This window comes from Aythya marila (genome assembly GCF_965140915.1).
Source record: "Aythya marila genome assembly, chromosome: 25".
Classification (NCBI taxonomy): Eukaryota; Metazoa; Chordata; class Aves; order Anseriformes; family Anatidae; genus Aythya; species Aythya marila.
Window position 1 is genome coordinate 842,530 of NC_139066.1, and position 23,855 is coordinate 866,384.

Below are 23,855 nucleotides of genomic sequence, written 5' to 3' on the forward strand. Positions count from 1 at the left end.
TTTTGCACTGAATTCAAAAGGTGAATGTCTTTATTCTGTAGGGTCAGTGATTCAGTGAACAGCTCAGCCCTTCATCAGGTACTCTAGCAGTAATAGATAGCTACAGTATAAACCATACATGAGATTCTGGATGTAAGTTCTCAGATGAAGTTAAAAAAAGTAAAAGGAGACTGCAAATGCTACATTAGTTAGTGCTAAGACAGTTCCAAGCACAGCACTTTAACAGACTGCTCTCTGCAATGTGTGATACAGATGAGGTTTATTTGATATTCATTAATGCTGTGCACTACCTGGGTACAAGCCTAGATAAGGAGACTTTTTTTTCCTCCACCAAACTCTGGTATGAAGTATTCTCTCTTGATGTTAAAACCAAATTAAGGGCCAAGTCCTGTAATGCCATAAAGACGCATTCCCACCAAGTCCAGAGTATTCAAGGACTTTGGAAGCTCTCAAGCCCCTGGACATCACATATGCAGATCCACAGGAAAGAAGCACAAAACCTACAACGGCTCCATCCTCACTATCCAAGTTCCTCACTAACTGCAGTTTTCCTTCTACACCTGCTTTCTTCCCACATTTATCTGTTAATTAAAGGCAGTCACGACTGTGCAGCATCAGAGGCGGGGGTCCTTCGTAAGCTACCACTTAGCTCTAGCTGCCAGGGTTCAAGAGCTTATAGCTAAAAAAAAAAAAAATACCAATTAAAGATATCAGTAGCTTTCCAGGGCACAAGAAGTTATTACATCTATGGTAACAGCACTTTCCAAATGCTCACTGAATGAGCTTTAGAGGGACTGAGTTTTTTCTTCTTACAGTGCCATCTGTATGAACTTGAGTTGCTTTAGTCTTCTGGCTTCCCCCTCAGAGGGGCTGGCCAACTGGTGAATACGGTTCTTTAAAAACATTTGTACTATTCATTTCAAGAATTAACCTATTAAAAGAAGTCTAGAGAAGAACATTACATACCTCCAACATGATGTTTAAAATACAAGTCAGTGATTTGTGATAATAAATTTAAGATCATTTTTCCAATTAAGGTAATCTAGAAATACTGCCTTTTGGATAGCAATTTGGTGTTGATGTCAACTCAGACATAACCAAATGCCATGAAAATAGTGCAGTCAGGAAGTAAAAATAATAAAGCCTCCCCTTTAATTGTTTGGTGGGAATAAGTTGGTGGTTGGTCCAAAATTTATCCGGTAGGGATCAATACACTTACCTATCATCCCTGTTTCGCAATAATCCTGAGTTCCTTCCTGGAATACAAGACAGCGTCTTTATAACTTGGGAGAAGAAAGGGATCTGAGGATGGAATGTCTATTTACAGAGACAATCTAATGTTTACTGAGCCACAGAAGGAACAAGGAGACAGTTGAATGCCGTGGGTATGTGCAACTAAAAATACTTAAAAGCAACAACGATCCTGTGGAAATCTCTTCAACAAGAGAAGGCAAACCTGAAGCTCTGACACCTTGAGAATTACTGCTGAGAAGACAAAATGTTGCAGAAGCAACACACACCAAACTGGTTTGCTTAATTGTCTAGGATGCTGTAATGTCTCATCTTTCCAGGAAAACCTACTGATTAGCCTACTTTTAAGAAAACAGTTTTTCCTCAGAAAACTGCGTTAGCCTTTATGTAACCTTGCCCTCGTGTCCAAAGAGGCAAAACATGAAACATCAATGTGCAACATGAAAAGATAACTGTTACTTTGGAGACCACCTCACAATTCAGAACAGACTGTCAGAAATGAGCCTTATCTTGAGCGATAATGAACAACACCAGTGAGATAGTGTTACTTATGCAAATTTACCTTCGTTGTTTCTAGGTAGCTTCAAGTTCACTTACTGAACACTGATCCAACAGGGTGACACACATTTCAGCACTACATAACGCTGAGCATGCATTTTCCCCCCCTAAATAAACATGATTGCTTCTTTGTTTAAACCCCTGTGTAACTACAAATTAATGCTGGGTGACTTATCAAGATTTTAAAGGCTCGTTCTCTCCAAAGCCTGCCAGACGTTGCTGCAGACACAAAAATTGTCCAGGATCATCAATTGCTTTACAAATCACCACCTGTAACAACCAACCCCCAAAGTCCTTTCTATGTATGAGAACATTATGCTACCCTCTGCTGTACCAAGACTTTTTCTTTCCAGCCAGCCTTCTTGCACCCCTTCTGGTGACCATTTAAACAGTCCACTTGGGGTGTGGTTTGTTTCTCTTTCTTCAGCATCTCTAGAGGCTAGAACCTTACTAACCTCAAGTCAGTCCCCTAATTAACCACCGAATTGTTTTGAGCAGGTGTAGCCATTATCACACTTTATCACCACACTGTAAGAATGTGCCACAAACAGGTCCTTCCACCTCCTAAATAGATGCGTGTAATAGCAGTCAAGTTTCAACAAAGAGGTTGATGGAAAAATTTAGACAAAGTACACTGCTATCAGGTATCACAACTGTGCCATCAGCTCAGGCAAGACAGCCTGTTTTCCCAATACAAAACACATGCTCTTAATCTACTAAACCACAATTCATCACAGGACTCAGACAGAAATTGCCCTACCATGAGATTTCCTATTAAGCCTCCCTCAGCAAATTTACTTTGAACTATTACATCCTGTACTCAACACATAAAAAATTCATACTCTGTAATGTTATATTCTCATCTTAAAAGCTCTTGCTTCACTTCCATTTTGCAAGACCTGGTACTCCGCAGCACATCCTCCAGAAGTTATCGGTGTTTTAATGATCATATTGTTAGAATTTATAATTAACAATACCAAAAAGTCTCATTTGAGCAATTTTATCCCTAGATGAGCACAACATTGCTATCTGTTTTAAATTTACATCTCATTTAACAGCTTTAAATGGTAAAATAGATTAGGCTAACACATGAACTTTTATTATTTATTATGCCACACAAAATATCACATAGCTATTGCAGTACATCCTACCTTGGGACAAAAGCCAATTCCACAGATTCTGAATTGATCTTCTCATGAACATTACAGAATTTGAAAACCACCCCTCTTTTACAATTCTTTTGACAAGGCCCATTATTTCCTAGTCTCTTCTCAGTAACTTGACAGAACACAGAATAAAGTTTTTAAAATGTCCACATGGCATATCATCAGACTCTGAAGTTGTATTACCATAAAAGCTGATACAAACTGGGAGCCATCCATATCCATGTGTATTCTTCCCAGTTTAACAGCAGCCCATTCTTGCTTGTGGGTCAATAAAACTGGGGCTTCTCGATGTAAACAATGGTTTTGCTGTACAGTGTTGTGTTGTTTTTGTTTTTTTGTTATGAATGGTGGGCATATGAATCTTAATCAATGACACAAAACACCTATTCCTGGGGCTATGAGCATAATAAGCACACTGGGGAAATTCAAAGTATTAACCACAAACAAGACCGCTGCAATGAACAGAAAATTAATGAGCCATACTATCAACAACTATTTACCTGCTTGTGAGCATGATCGTAAGAGTTTATGTGATTGTCAAACTCTTGATGCTTTTGATACTGCTTGTCACAGAGTTCACAGTAGAAGTTTGCTCTGAGGTCTTCCAAAGCCTTGGCAATTGCCTTTTCTTTATCAACATAATCCTGCAAAATTAAGAAAAAACAATTCTGTTAAAATTCCTGTAAAATAATCAGGAAGATTCCTTTAAGGAAAAATATTCCTTAAGAAAACCTTAACATACACTGATGATTAAGGTACTTTTTTTTAAACCAATCAGTCTTTACACATTAAAAAGTATGAAGAATAACTTGGCTGTGCTATCAAACCAGTCTTCATTCAGTCTCCTGACAGAACATAATCTTATCATTAGCACAGGTATCTGTAAACAGAGACTGCTCAAAAAGAGTTACCGCTGACGGCAATAAGACAGTCCTCTTCCACCTGCAAGAAGTGAGCCTGCTGGACTGTCTGAGATGTAAAAGAAAAAAAAGAGAGGTTCAAAGCCTCAAGCTAACACAAACAAACTGGCAGCTGCCTGCTCACAAAAGGCAATGAACAAATACACATCGAACCCATGGAAGATCGCTGCTTTTGGAACAGACTCTTAGAACTTTAACCACCGATACTTCCTCCATTTTGAGTGCTAACAGATGTCTGCTCAACCTCAATTCGTCTGTAATTCAATAAGGATGCGCACAGATAGGCAGTTGGGAAAGCATCACTCAGAAACCACTGAGCTTAACTCGCTTCAGTGTAATTTTACAGGCATTTTTCTGTCAGCGAAATCTTCCCAGGAGCAACACTGTCCATTAAGCTGAGTTCAAACAGCGATTACACCAGGAACAGGCACAGGTAGTTGCCATTTTGGGAGGTCTTCTCCCCCCCCACTTTTGTTAAGGGCTGTACACGCTACTTATTCCTTATATAATTCAACATGTTTCTAGGCACAAAACTAAACCTCTGAGTAAAAGGTGCCGCGTCTCGATTGGCAACAGTCACATCCTCCTCTTTTGCTATAACGAGAAGTAGCAGCTTTCAGCTTGGCAGGGTCAAAAAGCTCTGGGACTCGCCCACGCAGCCGCCTGCTCGGTCGGTGCAAACCCCAGGCAAACCCTCACACCGCTGCCGTGGCTCCAATCCTGCTGCCTGAAACCCAGCCCTGGCTGCTCCGCAACCCCGTCCCCACAGGGCAGCTGCACCGACGCAGACCGGGGGCTCGAGCACACCCAAAGCCAGGCGAGACAAACCACGGGGCGAGCGGCTGCTGCCTCCAGCTGAGGCTTCATTACAGCCCTGCCAGCAGAGCTAACAAAGCATCTGCACCCCGCGCGGGGCAGCTGGGGAAGGTTTACAAGTCAGAAGCACTTACCACCGACTGTACTGAAAAAAGCTCCAAAGGTTGTGTACAACCTTTCGTAGCTACAAAGCTACAAAAGACTGTGCTAACAGCAGCACACCCAGCACAGCTAGTTACTTTACCCATTTCAACTGGAATAAAGAGAAGCGATTCAAGAAAAAAAATAGCCTAACACTTGAGAAAAGGCATGTAACAGTTTAAGAGTTTGTCTTCAAAACCAACTTTTTATGGAAAACTTTCTTGCATAAGAAAAAGGAGGTAGTAAGCGTTAAAAAGAAAACACTTCAAAAGCATTCCTCTTTTTATTTGATAAGATTTTGTTCAAGATAATGCAGTTAGTCTCCCAGTTCTCACATCAAAATTACTTCAATATTGCCAATCATGTTTTCTATAATACTAGATTCATGCAAAAAAAAAAAAAAAAAAAAAAAAAATCAGCACCCCAGGGGAAAAAAATCTGAGAAATTCTACTAAGTTTTTTTTCTATCTCCATTTTAAAGCTCTATCCAATCTTTAAATATAAATCTGTTTCAAGCTCCTGCTTCCATCCATTATGGGAGGCCCTTACTTAGAAGGGAAAAAGGCACCTAGAGATTTGAGCCTGAGGCAGGTCCCCACGAAGACAGGAAAGGAAAACAGAACAGCATGAGGTTCACAGAACAATGCCATTTAAAGTTCTTCTGATGTCCAAACAAGCTTCCTGCACCACGTGTATTTTTTTTCAGAGAGCATCCTGTGGCTAAACAATGAAAACAGCCATTTGAATTATCAGCACCTATACAAGAGAAGGGAATTAGAGAACATTTCTTGCTTCTTGGTTGCAGAGTTATCTGAAATTCCTTTGAGACTCACTGAATGGCTAATCATGATGCGGCCACAGTTGGCAATTGCATAACGGACTCCTGTGGCGCAATGAAAAATTTACACTTACAGAGATTTTCACAGATTAATATGGAAATGCAACAGCCTAACGATGAAGCGCACTAATAAAAATACATCCAAGTTGGGAGAGATTGCTGCTGCTCCATAGAGCTCCTGGAAAAGATCTGTGCTGAATACTGGCAGGAAGGGAAAATGCTCTCAGAGAGCAATGCACATCCAACAGCATTTGGAAAGACAATTGCAAAAACTAAAGAACTTTACCATAAATTGCATTGCAGACTTGAGACAAACATCATTACACGCAATTCACACAAGAGCTCCTAATAACCCTCTGAAATGAAGCAATACTTTGCACCCTGCAGCTGTTGCCTTCTTAAGATCCCCAGCACCACAGCCAGAGGCTCACTGTGGGACGGGAGCAGGCTTTGGGTCCAATGCTGCCCGGGAACGGCTCCATCAGAACTAAACCTCATGTTGCAGTGGGCGAGCAGTATGCCACCCGGCATGGACAGCATTGAAAACAACAAAAGATAGAACAGCTTCAGGGAGAAAGTGCACCTGGCCATGGAGGAACTGTTCAGCGGAGGCTATTTAAGCGCATTTAAGAGCATGCCTGCACTTTTAAAACATGCCAGAAGATATCATTAACTTCATTCAGCTCCAAACTAATAATTAGTTTTATAAGTAATTACAATGACTTTTATTTTTAAATGAACAAATATGCCAGCAATTCTCTCTTTGTAAAGGAGTTCTGCTTTGTAAAAAGCACATTAAGGTCTCAACTTAAGGGGAGGGGGAGAATCAAGAAGGGAAGATACAAGTTTTCATAGCTGAATAAACCACCTGCAGTATTAACTGTTCAACCAGAGAAATTAAATTTTAGATTTGCCATGGTTATGTTTAATTTTAATGGCACTGAAACTACTTTTCCACTATTCCTCAAAGAATTAAAATTTATGCAAAAATGACACTTCATTGTAATGTCTGTGGCTCTTCTTCAGTCCTGCTACTTCCAAAGTCTCAGGGCAACCAAAGGAGCAGCCTTTCTCAAGGCTTCATGTACTTTCCAGGCTGCTAAGCAGAAGAGTGGATTAAAGGACTAGCAAAGACCACATCTCCACAGGGCACCAAGTGGGAACTCAGTTACTGCTAGTTCAAGTATGCTCCAACATGCCATGCTCAATGCCAACATGACAGCCCCCTTTTTTTTTTTTTTTATCATTAAAAAGATGTCTTGGGTTTCCTTAAGTCTTACAGGTTTCATAAATCCTGCGGAAACATGGAATATACGTGTATTTTTTTTTAATGCAGCCTGAGAAATTCTTCCAAAGAGATATAGCCTATCAGTTTCTTGGAACCGGGGCCACAACCACATCATAACATGTTATTTGCTGCTTACTCAGTAACAACAGATCTACACCTTGGGTAGACCCTTGTGGATCCCTCCCAACTCTCATATTCTATGATACATCATTTCCAGTTGATAACCGTCCATCTGAAATTTGATTCTGCACTGACAAAGTGGCATGTTCACCAGGGAGCTTGGCAGCCCTGGGTCTAGGGAAGGACATGTTCTGCTTACCCTAGAACTGTTCTTTCCAGAACAGGAGCACAGCACGCTGACAGAAAGCCTCGCTACTAACCTGCAGCTCTTTACCAATGAAAGAAAGACCAAGATTAATTCTAGGAAGTGAATAACCCATTTGTTAAAATATAAAGAATCTCAAAACAAGAATAGGTAATTCCTACCACTATTACTGCAGCCTAACAGTAAGAGCCATATCCTACTAGAACAAGTCCCCTCCCATTGAGCCCCTGGGAACTTTGATGTTAGTGCCCCCATTTCAGTACCTTGTATTTCTGCCTCAGCTCCTCGGTGTCTTCTTTCTCCACCTCCAGTACACGCCTCCGCTCAGTGGCATCTTCGGCGTAGTCAAGCTTTAAAAAAAAAAAAAAAAAAAGTAATTTGTCCCATAAATACTTTGCACTACTGAGACTGACAGAATGTGTAATTTAAAAATTGAGGTTCGAAACAGAATCTTTGCATATTGTACTTCTTTTTCCTTGTTTTGTCATCCCACAGTGCAACCCACATGCAAAACAGCTCACTAATCCTTCCGAGCTGGTGGCTCCCAGCAGGCCCATCCACTGCCAGCAGCAGCCATAGCTTTGCAGAAGTGAAACTCAGAAAGCTGAGGAGTTTAGGGTGCCATCCAGACCTCAGGTAACCCATGGTAAACAGAGTGTGCATTTTGAGCAGAAATCTTTTCTTATTGTGTTGATTTAAGAGCAAGTTTTTCTTCACCTCTGATGCACAAATTCTTTTTAATTTCTTCCCTACAGACTCTCCGAGATCCAGGCAGTCAGTGAGAGGGGTCATGCTGGAGCCAGGCAAGCTTACCTCCATCTCCATCCGCCCCATGCCCATGACATCGTACTTGACAACAATCGGGATGGGATCCGTCCTCCCTGTAACAGGAACACAGGCAGGTGGTCAGCAGTCGGTCCGTGTCCACAGCTCACTTTGACACATTGGGTTTGGGTGGTTAGAGATCTTGCCTTGGAGTGCAGAGACCAGAAAGCTACAGTGAACCAAACACAAGCCATTCTCACAGCTTACAGCCAAACCTGCTTCTTGGCTCCAAACCGGCTCAAGTCTAACACACCTCTGGTACTGACAAAAGCTATGCTCTGAACATTAACTGGTTGGGTAAAACGTACTCGTGGTTAATGTTCAACTATGGCAAGTCCTAGCACGTGGATGCTAACAGGACTTGAGCAATGAACTTTCTCAGTGCTTCCACACCAGGCAATACGTGCTCCTGATCTTTTGATACAAGCAAAAAAGCTATTAAATGTGTTTTGTTGCACTGCCACATCGAGAATTGATCATAACTTCCCTGTGAAAAGCGTGGAAGCCTCCCTCCCACCAGCTTTTGGCACTTCCCAAGAGGAAAGGATGCTCATCTGGCGGAGCGGCGTGTAAGCCAAACTCCTTCCCCTCAAAAGGAGCGCCGCCAGCACAGGCCAGGTGGTCAGTGCCCTGCTTCCCAGCTCCTGTGGAGAGATGCTCCAGCACCCGCTGTGTCATCTGTAAGCTGTGAAAAGGACTAGTTGCGAAGAAAATTGACTTTGAACTAATCAAACTATGCTGGAGATTTATTGTTGGTTGTTTTTTTTTTTTTGTTTAAACATATCTTTAATCCACTCATAACCAGCCAAACAAAGCAAAATGGGGCAGACAAGCACTTTACTACCACAGCTTTTTTAATTTGTATTTGTTTATTGAAATTTTACATCACAACTCGCGCTGTTTGTTGTGATGTAAGCCCACTGAAAAAGTACTTACCTTCTCTGGTGCATACCTTGAGTAAAAAAACAGAATGTTTACTTCCCTTAATATTGCTCTTGGTTTGTTGTAAACAACTGTTTTGTTATACACACATACAACATATATTATACCTTTGGGCTAAAAGATCTATGGATTTTAATCATGCCAAAAAAGTTACATTGCAATCCACATGCACAAAAGGCTGAAGCCTTTAAAACTGCCTCGGAAAATGTGTACGCGCATCAACTGCTCTCTTCTCAGCATTAGCTTTCTCTAACTTCTGCCAAAGCAGCAATCCGTGGATTTTGGACTCCAGAGTCCTCAGCAACCTGCCTTGTCCAGACTTTTTTTTTTTTTTTTTTTTAACCCTTAGAGGCACAGAAGTATGTATTTTTCTTTCAGAAAGAAGTCCATTTAATAGTTTTATTTTCATTTACATGCCCATACACTTGACGGCAGGCATATATTCACCAACTCCAAAAGCATTTGTTGAGTTGATCCAAAATTGTACTTTGATTTTAACTTTCATTTGGGTATTTTAACATCGTTTTCCACATGAAAGCATTTCTCTTATGCCCAATGGTATAATAAAGTAAGCAGTGACTGCAATTTTTAGCAAAAGGACCAAATTAAAGACAGGTTATAAAAATGACTTCCTAAGTGCAATATCACTTTCATAACGTCTCAGCCAGGGATTTACTGGTAAGTGGTAAACCCAAATGGAATGACTGGCAGCAAGTGCCAAGAAATTTTTTTTTCAAGCTTTTTTTGTTTGTTTTAGTTTGGTTTGGTTTCTCCAGCAATAGAGATCTTTTGATGCAGCCTCATTGCTTTGGTAAACCCCTGCGTACAAACAATGCATCAGTACTTTTGCCTTCTAAGGCAGTCAAAGTTTTTCAAAATCTATTTGTAAATTGCAGTAGCAAGTGCTAGTGCCCATCGTGTTGGGGAAAATCAAGTTTGGACAGTATTAGAAATTTACGTTTAAACTGATTTTGGCAGTTCTAACACAAACAGAAACATCCCTTTTTAGCAATACCCTTTAATGAACAAGGATCAGACAAGTGTGCATAAAGAAAGGAAAGGAAAGGAAAATGAAAGACCAAGCAGAAGGATGATGGCTACAACAGAGAAAGTAAGCCTAACATATTGGTGCACTGATGACAAAAGGAGTAATTCAGTCTGAAAATAAAAAATTACCACTGCTAAGTTTACCATCACCACAACAAGTCCAGGATCATAACGCTGTAAAAAAGAAACACCATTTGTTAGGCAGAAACCATTAGGGGCAGAAAATAGGCCGTTTGTAGTAGGCAGGTAGGATGGGTTAATATAATACGAGGCTTCTTCCTCACCCCTCCACCCCAGCACCATGCTTTGCCCTGTGGAATCAGGGAGTGGGTACATCTGAACAGTTGCTGCTCGATTTCATGGCTGCGTTTGCAACCTGACATTTGCAGGTGTTGGCAGAGGTTGAGCTCTTGGCGATGGCCCAATTTCAAGGATGCACTTTGGCACATTAAAGCAGGCAATTTAAAAAGAACCAAATCAGGACCTTCAGGCAATTACCAATATATTATTTTTTTTGGGGGGTGGGGGGGAAATAAGCTCTGTTTTAAGAGGGGAATATTTAACACAAAAGGCGATGCCTCCATTTTAGTCTTAACCATTATTTCCTTGCAGATGAAATAAGACAGCGGCCAGCCGGAGCCCAGCATGACATCCAGCTGACAAGTGCCAAGCTCGAGCACTCTGAGCACGTCTCCAGCACCGAAACAAGGGCGCCACACAGCAGGCCGGGGAAGCAGGACACGCTGCCAGGCACGGCGCTGGGTCACGGGGGCCTGGGGAGCCTCCTGTCATGCCCTAGGACAGCCACTGTGGCGGGCAGGAAGAAACGCTGTCGGTTGCCAGAGAGCCACCCCTAACCCCGCTGAATGCCAAGCAGGCTTGGGCAGAAGATGGAGAACAGCCAAAGGGGAAAATGGGGCTTTTAAGTTAAACTCTAAGTTCCTCTTTTAAAGAATTCCCTCAAGGAAAAGGATCCAAAGGTTCTCCACATTACAATGTGAGCTTTACCAGCACATAACCGTGGTTCTCGGAGGTTGCAGGGCTCCCAGCTTTAGGGTTCTCACTGACCATTTTCGGGTACACCAGCACTGCGAAGGGGAAAGCTGAGTTTTCAGGAAAGGCCAAGAACTGCAGCACTTCACACCAAACCAGGGCTGTGAGCACTGCTACCCTGACAACGAACCCCTCCACGTGGCAAATCATGCAGCTATGTCCGCACCCCTTCCCCTAAAACCCCGCAAAAAGCCTCAAAAAAGTTACTTTCTTTCAGAACTATGTCACAGGCTCTTTCCTTCACAGACTAGTCACATTACACAGTGCCACAACACCCCACCAAAGAGGGGGTCGCTAAGTAAATGCTTCCACAAAGGGGAAACACTTGGGGGGGTGGGGGGGGGGAGAAAGCAGGACACGACAAAGCACAAACCTCAAGAGGTTGAGAAAAAGCAGCAGCTTACATGAGAGCTGCACCTTAGAAAACAACCTCAGAGTGAAGGAAGCAGACTGCAGGAGCACCCTGCTGAGCTGCAGCAGGGACGGGCTCCTCCGAATCCACTCCTCTTGGATTGCACAAAGTTACTGGGTATGAGCAAATATTTTGCCAGCAGCTACAAACCAACAAGCCTCGGAGAAAGAGTTAATCCTAATGCTGCAGGATTTCAGCAAGAGTACGAGCCACCGAGTCACGCTCTGCTCTGAAGATCAGCATTTCACAGTTGCCAGCTGCAGGCTGCTTGCTCCTTTCTCTGGACACGGCAAGCAGATGCTGTTCTGCGCCTCCGAACAGGACGCTGCGCCAGATGGACCTGCCATCTGAGCCCGTCTCGAAACATTGACATTTTCAGTGCTAGTGCATCTTTTTTTAAACAGTCAAAACAGAAAACAGTTGTCAGCGATGATTTAGATGCAGAAGGATTCTTCCCTCCAGCAATCCCGTGCACCTACAGTGGATATAAGGCCTTTCTGAAGGTCTGTTTAAAACCAGATATAAACGATGTAACGCTGTGAGGAACAAGGACCCCAAAAGTTATGCATCCATGTAATTTACCCCGGTATATTTCATATTATCATTTACGCATAGCATACAGGTACCACAAGTAACAGAACAGCCTTAATCCCTCTCCCTACCTTGACATCTATTAAGGAATTCATCCCAGGTACATGCTCTGTGGGAAATAATCCTAGAAGACCGACTGCTATCACACACTTCATCAGAGGAGAATTTCACGAACTGAGCATCTCGGAAGGACACACTGAGATGGGGTCATGTTGAACACAGACGATTTTTACTTATTCGCTATCTTTATGTTACAATTCCATACCACACCATGGTAGGAGGCAGCTTTCCAGGAGGTTTTAGTTCCTTTTGGAGAGCTGCTACTGCAGCGATGAGAAGCGCGGCTGCCTGAAGACTGCATGGGAAGTTTCAGGATGACACCAACTGGTTCTCATGGACATGGGTTAGTTTGGTTGGTTACCAGCAGTACGGACCCCACTGTGAGCTGTGAAAGGTGATGAGGTGCCTGGGCCCGTAGAATCACAGAACAGGTGGGGTTGGAAGGGACCCTAAAGATCATCCAGTCCAACCCCACTAAGGTTCTCAGGCACCAACACCCACAGCAGAGCACCCACAGACACAGGACATGATCACCATTCAGCTACATTGCCTCTAGGAACATCTGAAACAGTGAGGAGTCATCCTGCTTGTGGATTAGGTTCGTTCTCTAAAACAAAGATTTTGCAAACACTATAAACTTTCCTGTGTCTACTGCACATTTAGGTAATCAAAGAGCTGTCACGTAAAACGCTCAAACTCCTCATTCAGTACAACAAAAGGGAAGGGATGAGGAAATCCACTATTTTTTACTGGTCAACAAGTCCTGGCAAGCTCTGTGGTGCTCCTTGCTGGCTAAAAACAAAGCTACATTCTCAGCCTTATGCCGACTGCTGCAAGAAGCAAACAAACAAGAGCAACCTTTTATACTGGTCTCCTTTGGGAATGTGATCTGTGAGCTCATCTTGTTTGTCTCAGATTTCTGGAAGGGGTCACAGACAACCAAGACATTCAAGCAAAGTCATCTACCACCCTCAGCAACAAGGGTCAAGTCCCAAGGAGGAGAAACTGGTTTTCAAGTATGCAAAAATTGTGCTGTGAACTTCATCCTTACTAAGCAGGAGAAAAACAAATGAAAGCCAAGTTGCAAACACCCCAATCACATCATAAACTTCAAGTGAGCCCTAAACTTCTTAGACACACAATCCAAGGGTGACCCTTGCAGAAAACCAAGGGTTAGTGATTTCAGAGCTCACTGAACTTCTTTAAGGGCAGACGGACAGAGTCCGGGTCAAAAAGCACCCCCAGTTTCCTAACCCAGTTGATGACTGGTATTAAGGAACAAGATGGACGATGTTACAGCATGAACATCAATCTCGATTGACCCAGAATATAAATCCAAGGTATGAGACACTGTCTTACCTCATCTTGGTACGTGGGGAGGGCTGAGGAGCCCGTCTGGCCCAAGGGCACACTGCAGGAGCGGGGACAGGTCGCACACAGCCTTGGCTACCTGCCTCCCACCCACACATCTTTCGTGGTTTTATTAAAACTGTTTTAACACTGCACAAAGGGCAATAAAGCCTGACACCATGCCAAGAGAAGGACATCTCAGCATCACAGTGACCTTGTGTCATTGACAGAATAACGATTTCATGGACTGCACGTGCTCAAATTACCCAAAACTTACAGCCTATGACTGAAGGAAGGACCTTGCATGTTGGAGAGCAAGTATGGGGGCAACCGCTTCGCACGGAGGAGAGGGAGCCCTGCAAGCCCTTCCTTTAGGTCTGCGGTCTCGGGCATTTTCACATGGTGATGAAGATTGGTATGATGATAGCAGGCTTTCAAAGCCACATTACCCATACTATTTTTTATTTTTTTTTAAAAAGCTAGCTTTACATGAAAGTACTCCTCTCTTAAAACCATTGCAATGATTTATGTTGCAAACATGAGCACGGAAACGTTAGTCTATGCCAGAACTCAGGTTCCTTGTGAGGACACATTAAGATATAAGATAAGACCATGTTTACATCTTTCTTGAGTAAGACTGCCAAATCATTCAATACCAAATGAATAATGGCACTGTTAAACGTTCTTGTCTTTTTCTTCCATATTCTCTTGTATTCATTACAAAGCTTCCATACCCAGAAATAAATACAAAATTCCTCATTTCCTCATGCTGTTTTTCTCGGATGCTCATTGTTCTGTGTTCCCAAAGCCTCACAAACATCTACTCTGTCTGCCTTTGTGAGATCAGAGGATTTAACAAATGGAAAAATACATTAATATATTAGCCATTTGGTGAACTGCTAACAGAGCCAGGATTCAAGACCACTGGAATTCAAGCCCTGAGCTTATTTCCTCAAGCCACAGCTGCCAAGCCATCACACTTGTGACTGATCTCAGCTGTGTGAGCGGTCAGAGCTCCACTTATCACTCCCCACATGCCTATAGAAAGCAACACCCAGAACCAAAGCACAGCTCACCAGCAGCCACCTAACACGCTGTTGGAAAAGTGACTCTTATTGAGCTTGGTCTCATGCATGACATTATCACAGAGGCTGCCAGAAAAGGGATAACTCCTGCCTTAACAGCAAGTTCACCTGCAAGCTCCTCCTGCTCTCTGCACATCTTTTAGTATTTTTTAGGCAGATCTGTTCTTTCACCCTTGATACAAAAAGGAAGGAAAACGAGAGCTTGTCTGAACACATTTAGGGAGAACGTGCCAAATCAGAACTGCATTATGGTATAACTGATGGGAGTGGTGATGATTGTATTTATCATCACAGAATTTGCAAGTCATAGAACACAAATCCACTTGGTGGTTTGTTTTTAATGAAAGCCATGCAACAGTAAAGACAGTCAGGTGGGGAACTGAATTCTAGCATTTTCTAACAGATACGCTGTGCCTGACTTTGCTATGTATTTTAATGGATCTTGTTAGAAAATGGGCTCACGAAAGGATAAAACAAACTCAAAAGTTCTGTTATGCACACTTGTAACTGCTGCTGCCTGCATGTCACCAGTACAATACACCACAAGCTTGCAGCACACCGTGCCCGACAGGAACAGCACCGCCCTGACACCCCACAGAGGCTTGATTTCAGAGATCACCGGGGATCGCTGCTCTCCAGCAGGACTTTGGCAGCCCTTCAGAACAGTCGTGTCAAAAGAATGCCAAAACTTTGCTAAAAACATAACCAAATTTAAAAGAAAACACTGCTAAATAGGAATCGGGGGTCAGGAGGCATTTCTTTCCACCCAAAGGCTACAGGTAAAGTCACTGCTCCTTCTACAGACCTGCCCCAGGGAGACCTCCCTTTTCCCAATGCACCCGCTGCTCCTGTTCTCTGGACTACAGAGCTGACAGGCACCAGTGCAAGGCAGCGTGCCAGACGCTGTGCCGTACACCATCAGCTTAATGGAGTTCACAGCGAGTAGCGTTTTCATCACAAGCAAGTGACGGAAGGGCTGTCCTGGTCCCCTAAAGACTACCAAGAAGCAAACAGAAACAAGGCTTCACAGCTCGATTCTAGTTCTACGGGAACAACTCCGTATCACCCAAATGATTTGATTCAGCAACGTAAGTACTTAAGAGTAGCTATGCTGCGACAAAAACATGTTATTTGTTGCCATAGCAAAACATTCAATTCTGACTCACCTCTCGGAGACACCACAAAAGACCAGGGTAACCCCAGTCTCTGTAAGAGCGTGAATTAAATCAACACTCACGTGGATTACAAGCAAACTAATTGCACACCATACGCTGCATGCAGAGGAAAATGGTTTGGGTAACTGGATGCTTAGCTTAACTGCATCCTGTACAGGTGCTGGAGCAAGGCTGAGCAAGGCCCCTAAGAGAAGGCAAAAAAAAAAAAAAAAAACAAACAACCTGACTATGAGGGCTGCCCAGAAGCTGCTCACAGGCACCCAGCTGGGTATGAGCCAGTCGTGCCCAGCCAAAGCCGGAGTCCCCCTGTACAGCCAGCACCAACCAGATGAACCTTCCCAGCTAACGAGCCCTTTACACAGCACCACAACCAACAGCAACAGGGGCAGCTGCAGGACAGCAGGGAAGGGGAGGAGGCTCTGAATTAACTCGCTGAAGCCAGACCTGGACATTAGCTTTCCGTTACTGTCAGCCCACTTGCTCTTAGCCATCCTGGCAGCATTTATCAGATATTCCCCCATGCACCCTGCCAGCCCTAACCCCATCCCAGACGACCACCTACTTCCTCGGACATGACTCCTCCAAGGAGTTAATTGAAGGATTCAGGAGAGCCAAATTAAAACACCTGCCAGCCTGAAATGCTGGGTCACTTTGGTGGGCACTCGAAGCGTCATCCTCTTTCTGAACACATCAGATATAGTTGCTTATTCGTGTCCCTCCTGGCAAAGCAAAGTGACAATGGTCTTTGTCTTTCCCAAGGAGAGCTTTCATCTGCTCCATTTTCCTTAGTGAAACGAGGCAACAACTACTTCTCTTGCAGCTATTCCTCCTGGAGGAGTCACCACCTATCAAACACACAATGACCAAGAGAACACAGATGTTTTCAAGCACGAAACACTTTTTTTTAAATACTATAGCAAAAACTTGGAAACAAGGGGAAGAGATGAAGAGAACCTTATAAAGACATTTTCAAAGGCACGATGAAAGTTCTACTACTACTGCATGTCAGTCCTCCAATGCTTTTCATAATGCTCCAACCTCATATGAAGTACTTTCTCCAAGAGAAAGCATCAGAACACCTGAATTCAAGATCTTACTCAGTCCTTCTGACTCTTAGGTCACTTCTGATTCATTTAGCAGGCCCATTTAGCAGGGGGCTGCACACGACAGTCGGGCCCTGTTTTTAGCCTACTGCTAACGCCATTTCTTCACCAGGCCACAGATTTCTTGATTATCATCCAAGAATGGGAAACACTCTACAATTACCATCTTCTCATGTCAGAACAAGATCATCATACATCTTTTCACAGGCAAATAACGGCTCCCCAGGCCACACATTCCAGATTTAAACTGATCCCTACCAACTGGCAGCCCCCATTCTGCTTTCTCATATTCACTGGCCGTCAGAAAGTCAAAGCACCATTTCCAAATACCAGCTGCTTGCAGCGGGGAGAAAAATGCAAAATACATCAGGAGAATGGATAAGCCGATGGATGACTGCTGAATTCATGATGAGCCTCTCCAAACCATCGCTCTCCCCCTAGAGCGGTCAGAGATGACAGCACTACCCTTGCCCAGTATTCCACCCGATACAAATCCAAGACCAAGCAGCATGCTGGCACATTCCAGCTGGATCGCAGTCCCCCCTTTTACACCAGCTACGCCAGCGAGGACATGGGTTTCTTACTCTGGTCCGAGAGGCTCAGCTCCTCTACCAGCACCACAAAGGCACCACTAGCACAGCTAGCAAGGGCCACTGCCTCGAGGTGCTTCTCCTGGAGGTGCAAAACTACCCTGCTTGCTTCTGACATTGCACAGGGCACAAGCCAATCAGCCAGGCATCACCGTGCTACTAGAACAGCAAGAGGTACCGCTAGCAACTGGTAAGCGTGAATTTTAGGGTATTCTGGCCCAGAGAAGCAGCACCCTCACTGCTGGATTACAACCACAGCGGCTAGTTAGCACAAGGGAAGCCATCGCCATGGCACAGTCTGGCAGCACCAGGCCCTTGTTGAACAACTTGAGGGCCTTACAGAATTCGCAGGTATGGATGGCTGCCCAGGACAACGTCCTCTAACTTTCAGATTCACTGAAACTAAGGAGGGAGCCCCAGCACAGACAAACAGCTAGATTTAAATCTGCACAATGATGAAAATAAGCACACTGAACTCAACTTCCTGCTTAACTGGCATCAGCTGCGCGGGGAAAAAAGGTGCAGGTACTCTCAATTCAATACGTGCGAACCAAATGCAGTTTTGAGGGCTTGCTGCCCTCAAGGTTTTCCGCAGCCAGATACAGGAGGCTAGATAACATCTGCAGCAAAACTCTACTTGAGGTGGTTCTACTTCCGCTGCATTAAATTGCCCATGGGCTGTTTATAGTTTGAGGCTCAAGCACAGCTCGAAACAAGCAGGTTGGGGACAATGACGTAATTAAGGTCATTGGATAATGAATTAAGCGCTCCCAGAGCGACCATCAGCAACACCAGAGGCTCTGGCTGCTGGCAGCCGAGGGGAGTGCCCTTGGCAGCGCTGTGCCACCCAGCGCCCTGGCCCTGGCCAGGGGCGAAGGCACCGCACAATCCCTGCGCCCTCCACAAAGCCTCCATCAGGAAAGCCTCAGCACATGCTCGGGTCAGGCGAGACAGGCTGGTTTTGCTCCCATGTTTCCCTCAAAATGCAGGAAATGCAGAAAGCCCCTCATGGGCTGTACCAACAGCTTGTCTGCAGCTTCCAGTCAGTTCGAATCGCGCGAGCTTCGATAATACTCAGGACAGGGCACAGATTCAACGCTCCGAAACGTGCAGTGGGAAAAAGTCTTGGTCTGGACAAATATTGAAATGCAAATGCCTGAACCCTACCATGGGCAGTTTTGAGTCTCAGCCTCAGGACACAGTGCCACCACCTCTCACCCTGTGCACAGTCATCTGCCACGTCCTTCGCTAGGTCAGTGCCTGCGACAGGGCTCACACAGTGTCCTCGGGGCCGTGCTGGGGCTGCGAGAGGGCTTTAGGTTCTTTCAAGCCTCCATGTTTCCACATTGGTGACACACAGAGCAATACGGGGCACCCAAAAGAGAAAACAGACCAAATTACACATCCAGTGAATGCCATGCCAAAGCAGAAGCCTAAGAGGTGATGACTGCAACCACATCCTGAGCTTTGGCACCAGCACAGGGCAGAGAGGACCATAAGAATGCCATGCAGTAACCGGAGAATACACATGAAACCAGGTTAGAGGAAGCGAGAAGCATTAACCACCAGTGCAGTCCTGTCTGAGAAGTTAGAGCGCCTTAGCTCAAGAGATTAATATGCATTTCCAGAGCTCAGAACTCGTTACCTCTCCAACAGTCCTCCACAGCACAGACATTATGTCTCTAATGGGGTCACTGTAGGGGCAGGGAAGTCCAATTACAAGCTCCCAGGTCTTCAGACTAAGGCTATGGGAACAGGAGCAAATTACTCTGAGGAACTCGGGGCACACTGAGGTTCAAACACTTCACAAGGTCTCGGCAGGAGCAGCCTGGGTGCACGGTCCCACACCTGCAGTAATGCCGAGCGCCTTCCTGCAGGGGTCACAGGCAGACACCAAGCACACAGGCAGCTACTCAGGGGTAAGAAGCTACCTGGGGCTTTCCTCAAGGCAACCCAGCTGCGGGCAGCCCACCCACCCCACGAACCAGACTTATTTGCTCAGTTCAAATCGGGCATTTCTGGCTCCCAGGAAGAGTTCTGACGCGGGGCAGAGAGAGGGCTGGGTGTGTTGGTTCCTCTAGCACTAAGCTGTCTTTGGGAGGTTTGCGGAGTCCCTAGCAAGGAGCCTGCAGGATAAGAGAAGTAAGGAGACCCTTGGAAGCCCTCCAGAGGGACCAGAAATGAGCCTCTCCCATCCACATGAGCCTCTGCCACCACTTTCAGCCGCCAGTGGGCCCTACGCCTTGCCTTCTAATGGCTTCTGACATCACTGTAACTGGTTTGTGCTTTTAATTCTCTTTAATATCACAGCATCCAGCCAGCAGAGTATCACGAAGTTTCAGAAGCTGCACAACTACCTGTTAGTGAGCAGGCAGTTAAGTCACCTCCCTCCAGAAGGGCCACACGCGGCGACCTTACGGGGCCACAACACGCACACGCCACATCTAACCTGTACCCGCCAGGGAGGCAGCAGCTTCCACTCGCAAACTGCTAAACATGAAACTCAACAGTGCATTTGTTTGGACATATTAATAATGGAAAGAAAATCTAATCTAGAAACAAAAAGCAGAAATAATTTTGTTAAAGACTGAAGCCGGTGTTGAATGTTTCAGACAGAAGCTGCTGGACTTACCCTGCAGTGACTTTCCCAATCCCTGGCCCAGCTTCCACCCATGTTTCTGGAGTAAGCGGTGTCCAATATTATCCTGACAGACAGAACAGAGAAAACAAACCAAAAATATTCCAATAATATATTCTTCCCTTCCCGCTGACATTTAAACATGTGATGAGCAAGAGATTTTCTACATATATATGCATGCAAAAAAATGCTACTGAAAAGGCAATATATGCCCAATAAAAGGGAAAGACAAATGTCAAAAATTGCTGGCTAGAATTTTTCCAGGGGGACGGGGTATCAGGGACGGTCACTTTCTGATGGTGTGCTGGGCAACTTTTGTGCATCACATTTAAAATAAAATAAAAAATAAATAAATAAAAAAGCAATGTGGGAGAAAATAAAGTGTACCAATAAAAATTGACAGTAAAAAGCATAAAATCAAGCTATTTATACAATCATATCCATCACCTAGACAGCACCACTTAAGATTTTTTTTTTTGTAAGGAAAATCTACAAGGTGTTTAGTCATTTTGTTTGTGTGTCAGGCTTTTATAATACTGAGTAAGTTGTAAGTGCAAGACTGCCCCACCACTAGAAACCAAAACACAATCATAGCAAAATCCAGGCTAGACTTGATTGGTTTTTTTATATATGTATATATATATATATAAACTAGCATGCAGCCAATATTAAACTGAAAAAACAGTGAGGTTAGTAAAAAAAAAAAAATAATTAAATCAATTAAATAAAATGAGCTCAAGCACAGACTGGGTGATGCATTTCACATGTAAACTAACAAAAATACTAAGATGTTAGAATGAAACAGGCCTAGCAATAAGTTAACAGCAAGGAACCATTAGTGCATGTAGGGGAAACAATAAGCATAATGTCTCATCTTCCTAAAAAAAGGCTGTTTCAGAATGAGTTAAGTGGAAAAGTACTGAGGCAGCAATTAAGTGTCAGCTTTTAAATAAGGTCGGACAGGGCTTGGAGTGGCATTCATTACAGGGCTTTTTTGTTTGGTTGTTGTTGTTTTTTTGTTTGTTTGTTTTTTGCAAGTTTTCTTCCTCCCAACAACAAAATCCAAGAGTGCCAACGGCACCCTTGTGACCCTCAAGCTGAAGAATCCGCTGTTCACTAGCAGTGACCAACTGTCAACTCCTCAGATGGGCTCTTGGGTAGGAACGTGCCCACCCTCTAATCTTAAAAAAAAAAGAAAGAAAGAAATCAGATATATTTGTTGGTTATTGGTTAATTGCCATTACACAAACCACAACTCAGGATATCACAAAAATACCCTGAATCACAACGGGCTGTGAATCCATAACATTGAGTGGTACATGGAACCGTACAAAAAATGCTGCATGTTTCTGTAATTAAATAATCAAGTCATCAACAGAAATCAGAACAGCAGTTTCCTTCCACTCATTCCCCACTGCAGAAAATGACCACACAGTTTGCAGAACTTTGGTGAGTCAGCTTGAAAGACACGATCTTCCCAAAGATATTGGCTGCATGGAGACATTTTTCCTCAAAAAACATCTTATCAGGTATGAATTTATTTTTTTTCCAATACACCAGCCAAGTGAGACATTTTGTCTCGCCGTGTTTTCCAAGGTACCAGCGTACGTCTTTCCCACATGCCTGGCTCTCCCCCAGGACATAATTAGGGCTACGTGAAAAAAAAAAAAAATCAAACAAGAAGTAAGAGAACGTCTGCTTGTAAAAGCTTAAATCAGTGTATGCAATAAAAGGAAAAATGAACAAATACGTATTCCAATCACAAAGACCATGGAGGTTACTGGGGTGGAAGTGTAGGAAAACTTACCTTGGGCCATATCTGCTGCAGACCGCTATCGAACGGCCCCAAGGACCGCACGGTCCGTCATGCAAAGCGGCCCCGGGTTCATGGGGCTTGCAGATAACGCACTAATTGTTCTACCATTAGCACGTCAACTGTATCTGACAAAGGATTATTGAATCGGATTTTAAAAGCTGATGCTGACAAAAATGGCTGCGTTTTCAAAAAAGGACAAGGAGTACTTTGCGATCTTTTGCTAAGTGGAGATGAGACATTGTGCTGACTGTGTTGTGTTATGAATGCACTAAAATAAACAGACAGATGAAGCAGTATGCTATTTCCAAAAGCAGTGCAAGTGGAGTGAAAGCATTTCCATACGAACCTGGCTTTAAAAACTGGGCTGTCAAAAGAACAGTTAAATGTAACACAAAGTAAGAAACTGTCCAATCACTAATGGTAGTTTTTCTTTTGCTTTGTTTTCAATTCACTGCTTGCAAGTAATGTATTTATTAAAGAAGAGTGAAAGCATAAAATAAATTCAACAAGTCAAGACCAGCTGGGAGATTCAAGAGCGGTGTGTTGTGACTGACACAGTGAAGGGGTAAACAAATGTTAAAGGGAAAAAAGAAAAATTTAGAAGGGTTATACACATTAGCACCACTTTTACAAAACCACTCAAGAGGATGGTCGCAAGTTGTTTGACAAAAATTGGAATTAGGCCTGAACATTATCGTGCCTCGGTTCCCAGGAAGGGGGCATTTCTCCCCAGTCGCTCCCATTTGTTTGCTTAAGCAGTGAAAACTTGCTAATTTTAAAAAAAAATCACCAAATTTAAATGGAGCGCCTTTGTTTCACTGAATCAGAAGAACAACCCCAAGAGTTTCATATTAACATTCAAGTTGGGACCTAGCCACTTGTCTGCTCATGTCGATTTCTAACCACGTCCTACCTTTTTCCTGCATTTCAAAGCACTATCACAGATCTCTCACAGCGGGAGGCTGGCAGGAACGCTCTTCAGTGTAAATGCTACCCTAAAAAATTCAGTTCTGGAAGGCCAGGATTGCTAGGCTCACATGTGAGACCTGTTCTGCAAAGCGTGACAGCCTGCCAAGTAACCGGGGATACCAGGACCAAACTCTGACATGGGGCAGCAAGTGTTGCAACCGCTGGTTGCCTTTTTTTTCCCCCAATTACACTTTTAAGTGAAAACTCTGTAAAAGCGTTGACTCTTTCCCATAGGAAAAAAAAAAAAAAAAAAAAACATCTTTTACACCAAGCTTCCCGCTGTTGTCAAGAACTGCTGTTCCTTGTGACTAGCCTATCCTCATGCTGCAGCAGTTTTCCTACAGAAAGCTGCCGTGGTTTACAAAAACACCCCCAGCCCCAGCAGGAAATCAGAGCAGAACTGACAGCCCCAGGGCCCGCGCTCTCGCTTTGGAGCTCATGTGTGGCAGCCGGGTGAACAAAGGAGCTCTTACTTACTCCAAGCTTACTCCAGACTCACTCCCGGCTCTCCAGCAGCAGCACTGCACACCGCTAGCCCCGGATGGCAGGATGCTCAGCGTAAGGCTGAGTGCCTCAGCAGGCTCCTGATGCAACTGTTTACACCATTCTGCACTACTCTCAGCACACTGAAGCTCTTGAGCAGAGGCAATCGCTTCTATTTACAGATGGGGAACTTTGCATTGCAGATTTAGTGCAACTTTTTCAAAGGCATGTCAGAAACATGAAGGTCTGCACTTCACCAGACACTCAGGAGAGTTGGCTAAGCTGCTCTGGAAAATCTGCAAAGTGACTTTCTCAAACAGCTCAAACTGGCTTCCCCAGTTCCCCATCCTGCGCCCTGACCACGTGCCCTTGCTCACTTTTCGCAGGTATCAGCAATTCCTGAGCACGATACC

At 44.0% G+C, this 23,855-nt stretch overlaps 1 protein-coding gene across 7 annotated transcripts in view; it reads right to left on the reverse strand.

Moving 5' to 3' along the window:
* The window catches only part of GPATCH8 (G-patch domain containing 8), a 55,393-nt gene that overhangs the window by 12,354 nt on the left and 19,184 nt on the right, over positions 1-23,855 (reverse strand). Inside the window, exons 3-9 of one of the 7 annotated variants that reach the window (XM_082779031.1) lie at positions 22,337-22,354; positions 20,169-20,241; positions 19,182-19,281; positions 10,247-10,291; positions 8,117-8,184; positions 7,567-7,653; positions 3,476-3,619 (exon numbers count right to left, since the gene is read on the reverse strand). In XM_082779031.1, coding sequence (XP_082635157.1) covers positions 3,476-3,619; positions 7,567-7,653; positions 8,117-8,143 — 258 coding nt within the window. In that variant the 5' untranslated portion in view covers positions 8,144-8,184; positions 10,247-10,291; positions 19,182-19,281; positions 20,169-20,241; positions 22,337-22,354. The remainder of the gene's footprint in view (positions 1-3,475; positions 3,620-7,566; positions 7,654-8,116; positions 8,185-10,246; positions 10,292-19,181; positions 19,282-20,168; positions 20,242-22,336; positions 22,355-23,855) is intronic. The other 6 variants (XM_082779029.1, XM_082779032.1, XM_082779028.1 and 3 more) reach the window with 6 other exon arrangements.